The 6,172-nt window shown below is 43.6% G+C and overlaps 1 protein-coding gene across 1 annotated transcript in view; it reads left to right on the top strand.

Moving 5' to 3' along the window:
* Positions 1-2,263: 2,263 nt before the first annotated feature.
* The window catches only part of LOC102037584 (heterogeneous nuclear ribonucleoprotein U-like protein 2), an 11,205-nt gene continuing 7,296 nt past the window's right edge, over positions 2,264-6,172 (top strand). Inside the window, 5 exon segments of the mRNA XM_031065652.1 lie at positions 2,264-3,385; positions 3,471-3,533; positions 4,132-4,222; positions 4,991-5,103; positions 5,976-6,172. Of these exon segments, the coding sequence (XP_030921512.1) occupies positions 2,264-3,385; positions 3,471-3,533; positions 4,132-4,222; positions 4,991-5,103; positions 5,976-6,172 (1,586 nt within the window).

The following is a 6,172-nucleotide window of genomic DNA, read 5'->3' as shown; positions in this document are numbered from 1 at the left end:
GTGAAATCTCTGGGTTTGGGGAAAGTTTTGGGATTTTTGAAGGGAAAACTTGGATTTTTGTGGTGAAAGATGTGATTTCTTAGGGAAAATCAGGATTTTTGTGAGGAAAATGTGGATTCTTGAGGGGAAAATCCTGATTTCTGAGGGAAGATTTTGATTTTTGATGGAAAATGTTGATTTTTCATTGGAAAATCCTGGGATTTGAAAGAAAAAACTCACATTTTGAAGGGAAAAAAAATCTGATTTTTGTTGGAAAAATTCTGATTTTGGGAGGATTTATGGAGCTGGGAACAGAATTTTATTAATTTTTAATTTAGATTTTCCAGTTTTCGCTGAATCAATGGATCTTGAGCCAGAATTTTTCTTTTTCCATGAAAAATCCCAAGGGAATTTTACATTTTTTAAGGATTTTAAACTTTTTTTTTGCTTTTTTAAGCCATTCCAGGTGGGAAAATTAATTCAAACTCTAAGAGTTTCATGGAATGTTTTTATTTCATTCATTTTTTAAGAAAATATCTGAATTTTAGGCACTTTTCACCATTCTAAAAACTGGGAAAATCCAGAATCCTCATTGAATGCTTGGATTGAAATAATCTTTGAGGAAAAAATCAGGATTTTAACCAATCTTTGAGCTTCTAAAGGAAAGGAATGCATTCAACCTTTGGCATTTCCATGGAAGATTCCGTTTTAATTGGATTTTTAAGGCAAAAAATTAAAATAAATCCAAATTTTGACCATTTTTTCCTTAGAAAAATGAAAGTCAGAATTTTAACCCTTTTTCCCCCAGAAAAATAATAATAAATTCGAATTTTAGCCCTTTTCCCCCAGAAAAATTGAAATAAATCTGAATTTTAACCCTTTTTTTCCAGTAGAAGTCAGAGAAATGGAAGTAAATCCAAAATTTAATCTTTTTTTTTTAGGAAATATGAAATTAAATCCAAATTTAACACTTTTTTCGCTGGAAAAAATGGAAATAAATCCAAATTTTAACCATTTTTTCCCTGAAGAAATTTGAATAAATCTGAGTTTTAACCCTTTTTCTTCCAGAAGAGCCAAAAAGAAATAAATCTGAATTTTAACCCTTTTTCCCCTAGGAGAAGATGGAGAAATTTAAATAAATCCAAATTTAACCCTTTTTTCCCGGGAAATTTGAAATAAATCTGAATTTTAACCCTTTTATCCCCAGAAAAATAGAAATAAATCCAAATTTTTTCCCGGGAAAAGCCAGAATTCCTCGCTGTGTCTCAGTGTTTGTGTTCCCTGGTGGAACCCCGACTATTTTGGTGCAAAATCCCCAATTTTGCTGTTCCAGGGGAGGAGGATCCCATGTAAAACCCCGGGTATTTTGGTACAAAATCAGGAATTTATTCCCATATAAAACCCAGGCTGTTTCGGTACAAAATGAGGAATTTGCTCCCCTGTCAAACCCCAGATAATTTGGTACAAAATGAGGAGTTTGTTCCCTATATTTTGGTACAAAATGAGGAATTTGTTCCCATATAAAACCCAGGATAATTTGGTACAAAATCAGGAATTGGTTCCCTGTATTTTGGTACAAAATCCCCAATTTTGGCGTTGCAGGGGAGGAGGATCCCATATAAAACTCTGGGTATTTCGGTACAAAATGATGAATTTGTTCCCTGTATTTTGGTACAAAATGATGAATTTGTTCCCTGTATTTTGGTACCAAATGATGAATTTGTTCCCTATATTTTGGTACAAAATGAGGAATTTGTTCCCATATAAAACCCAGGATAATTTGGTACAAAATCAGGAATTGGTTCCCTGTATTTTGGTACAAAATCCCCAATTTTGGCGTTGCAGGGGAGGAGGATCCCATATAAAACCCTGGGTATTTCGGTACAAAATGATGAATTTGTTCCCTGTATTTTGGTACCAAATGAGGAGTTTGTTCCCTATATTTTGGTACCAAATGAGGAACTTATTCCCTATATTTTGGTACCAAATGAGGAATTTATTCCCTATATTTTGGTACAAAATGAGGAATTTATTCCCTATATTTTGGTACAAAATGAGGAATTTGTTCCCTGTATTTTGGTGCAAAATGATGAATTTGTTCCCTGTATTTTGGTACCAAATGAGGAGTTTGTTCCCTGTATTTTGGTGCAAAATGAGGAGTTTGTTGCCTGTATTTTGGTACCAAATGAGGAGTTTGTTCCCTGTATTTTGGTACAAAATGATGAATTTGTTCCCTGTATTTTGGTGCAAAATGAGGAGTTTGTTGCCTGTATTTTGGTGCAAAATGAGGAGTCAGGCCAAGGTGGGCAAAAATGGGGGAAAAACGGGGAAAAATGGGGTGAAACAGGGCTGGGTCTGCTTCCAGGCCAAGGTGGGCAAAAATGGGGGAAAAACGGGGAAAAATGGGGTGAAACAGGGCTGGGTCTGCTTCCAGGCCAAGGTGGGCAAAAATGGGGGAAAAACGGGGAAAAATGGGGTGAAACAGGGCTGGGTCTGCTTCCAGGCCAAGGTGGGCAAAAATGGGGGAAAAACGGGGAAAAATGGGGTGAAACAGGGCTGGGTCTGCTTCCAGGCCAAGGTGGGCAAAAATGGGGGAAAAACGGGGAAAAATGGGGTGAAACAGGGCTGGGTCTGCTTCCAGGCCAAGGTGGGCAAAAATGGGGGAAAAACGGGGAAAAATGGGGTGAAACAGGGCTGGGTCTGCTTCCAGGCCAAGGTGGGCAAAAATGGGGGAAAAACGGGGAAAAATGGGGTGAAACAGGGCTGGGTCTGCTTCCAGGCCAAGGTGGGCAAAAATGGGGGAAAAACGGGGAAAAATGGGGTGAAACAGGGCTGGGTCTGCTTCCAGGCCAAGGTGGGCAAAAATGGGGGAAAAACGGGGAAAAATGGGGTGAAACAGGGCTGGGTCTGCTTCCAGGCCAAGGTGGGCAAAAATGGGGGAAAAACGGGGAAAAATGGGGTGAAACAGGGCTGGGTCTGCTTCCAGGCCAAGGTGGGCAAAAATGGGGGAAAAACGGGGAAAAATGGGGTGAAACAGGGCTGGGTCTGCTTCCAGGCCAAGGTGGGCAAAAATGGGGGAAAAACGGGGAAAAATGGGGTGAAACAGGGCTGGGTCTGCTTCCAGGCCAAGGTGGGCAAAAATGGGGGAAAAACGGGGAAAAATGGGGTGAAACAGGGCTGGGTCTGCTTCCAGGCCAAGGTGGGCAAAAATGGGGGAAAAACGGGGAAAAATGGGGTGAAACAGGGCTGGGTCTGCTTCCAGGCCAAGGTGGGCAAAAATGGGGGAAAAACGGGGAAAAATGGGGTGAAACAGGGCTGGGTCTGCTTCCAGGCCAAGGTGGGCAAAAATGGGGGAAAAATGGGGAAAAATGGGGTGAAACAGGGCTGGGTCTGCTTCCAGGCCAAGGTGGGCACGGAAATGGGGGAAAAAATGGGGAAAATGGGGGGAAATGGATGGGTCTGCTTCCAGGCCAAGGTGGGCAAAAATGGAGGAAAAAATGGGGAAAATGGGAAAAAAAGGGGTGAAACAGGGCTGGGTCTGCTTCCAGGCCAAGGTGGGCACGGAAATGGGGGTAAAAATGGGGGAAATGGGGAAAAATGGGGGGAAATGGACGGGTCTGCTTCCAGGCCAAGGTGGGGGAAAAAATAGGGAAAAAAAGGGGGAAAATGGCAAAAAAGGGGGCAAAATGGGGGGAAAAATCGGGGAAAAAACAGGGCAGAAATGGGAAAAAATGGGAAAAAAACCCCAGGGCGAAAATGGGAAAAAATGGATAAAAAAGGAAAAAAATGGGGCAAAAATGGGAAAAACCAGAAAAATGGGGAAAAAGATGATAAAAAAACTCCCTGGGGGGCTGGGATTACACAGGGAGCACAGGGAGAGGCAGAAAAAGGAATTTTGGGAGAGTTTGAGGGGTTTTTGGGAGTTTTGGGTGGGTTTGGGGGTTTTTGGGAGTGTTCAGGGTTTTCCGGGGGGGTTCAGGGATATTTTGGGAGAGCTTGAGGGGTTTTAGAGTGATTTGAGGTTTTTTGGTGCCTATTTTAGCAGATTTTGGGTCTGTTTGGATTTTTTGGGGATTTCTGCTGCTGCTGTTCCCCTTTCCCTGCCCCATTCCCGGATTTTTTTTGATCCCAAATCCCCAAATTTCCCCGCAGGTGTCTCAGAACCTCCCGGGCAAGGAGGGCAGCTCCGAGGTGCCGCTGCTGCGCGTGGGCTGGTCCGTGGACTTCTCCCACTCCCAGCTGGGTGAGACCCCAAATCCCCGAAATCCGCCCCAGAAACCCAGCTAAAGGGCCTCAGAATCCATCCAGGATCCCAAAATCCAGCTCAGGATCCCAAAATCCAGCTCAGGATCCCAAAATCCAGCTCAGGTTCCCCAAAGATCCAGCTCAGGATCCCAAAATCCAGCTCAGGATCTCAAAAACCCAGCTAAAGGGCCTCAGAATCCATCCAGGATCTCAAAATCCAGCTCAGGATCTCAAAATCCAGCTCAGGATCGCCAAAAATCCAGCTCAGGATCCCAAAATGCAGCTCAGGATCCCAAAATGCAGCTCAGGATCCCAAAATCCATCCAGGATCCCAAAATCCAGCTCAGGATCCCAAAATCCAGCTCAGGATCCCCAAAAATCCAGCCCAGGATCCCAAAATCCAGCTTAGGATCCTCAAAAATCGAGCCCAGGATCCCCAAAATCCAACCCAGGATCTCAAAATCCATCCAGGCTCCCAAAATCCACCCCAAAAATCCAGCTAAAGGGCCTCAGAATCCAGCTCAGGATCCCAAAATCCAGCTCAGGATCCCCAAAATCCAGCTCAGGATCCCCAAAAATCCAGCTCAGGATCCCAAAAATCCATCCAGGATCTCAAAATCCATCCAGGATCCCCAAATCCTTTGAAATCCACCCCAAAATCCAGCCCAGGACCCCAAAATCCAGCCCCAAATCCCCCAAAAATCCCCAAGTCCAGCCCCAAAATCCCCTTTTTTTGCCTCAAAATTCTTTTTTTGCCCCGTTCCAGGGGAGGATGAATTTTCCTACGGCTTCGACGGGCGGGGGCTGAAGGTGGAAAATGGAAAATTTGAGGAATTTGGGGAAAGCTTTGGAGAAAACGACGTCATCGGCTGCTTCGCGGTGAGAGGGGGAAAAACGGGGGGGAAATGGGAAAAAGCTGAAAATCCTGGGAAAATCAGGAGGGCACTGGGGAGATCCTAAAAGAAAAGGTGAAAATCTGGAAAAAAAGAGAGAAATCAGGAAAAGACCTGGGAAAATCAGGGAAAGAAACCTGGAAAGTTTGGGAAAAAACAGGAGAAAAATCAGGAATAAAAGGGGAAAGATCAGGAAAAAAAGGAGAAAAATCTGGGGGAAAAAACATGGAAAAATCAGGAAAAACGCCTGAGAAGAATGAGGGAAAAGCCTTGGAAAGTCAGGGAAAAAAAACTGGTAAAATCTGGAAAAAAGGGGAAAAATCAGAAAAAAAAACTGGGAAAATCAAGGAAAAAAAGGTGAAAAAAATTAAGAGTAAAATGGAGAAAATGAGGGGAAAAAAGGGGGAAAATCAGGGGAAAAAACTGGGAAAATCAAGGGAAAAAACCTGGGAAAATCAAGGGAAAAGAAAGGCAAAAAATAATAGGAATGAAATGGGGAAAATGAGGGAAAAAAAGGGGAAAAATCAGGGGAAAAAAAGGAGAAAAATTAGAAATAAAATGGGAAAAATCAGGCAAAAAATAGGAGAAAAATCAGGAAAGAAGACAGAAAAATCAGGGAAAGATGGGAAAAATCAGGAAAAAAAATGGAGAAAAGTTACGAATAAAGAGGAGAAACATCAGGAAAAAATTAGAAAAATTAGGGGAAAAATCAGGAAAAAAAAAGGAGAAAAGTTACGAATAAAGAGGAGAAAAATCAGGAAAAAATCAGAAAAATTAGGGTTAAAAGGGGAAAAATCAGGAAAAAAAAAGGGAAAGGCGGGACTGAAGTGGGGACCCTTTGGTTTCTGGTCCCCGCAGGACTTTGAGGGCGCGGAGCTGGTGGCGCTGTCGTTCTCCAAGAACGGGCAGGAGCTGGGCACGGCCTTCCAGGTGCCCAAGGGCGCGCTGGGCGAGCGGGCGCTGCTGCCGCACGTGCTGTGCAAGGGCTGCGCCGTGGAGCTCAACTTCGGGCAGCGCCCCGAGCCGCTGGCGCCCGTGCCCGACGGCTTCGTGTT

The sequence above is a fragment of the Geospiza fortis genome, unplaced genomic scaffold (assembly GCF_000277835.1).
Source record: "Geospiza fortis unplaced genomic scaffold, GeoFor_1.0 scaffold1163, whole genome shotgun sequence".
NCBI lineage: Eukaryota > Metazoa > Chordata > Aves > Passeriformes > Thraupidae > Geospiza > Geospiza fortis.
This window is presented reverse-complemented; position numbering and strand designations above follow the sequence as displayed.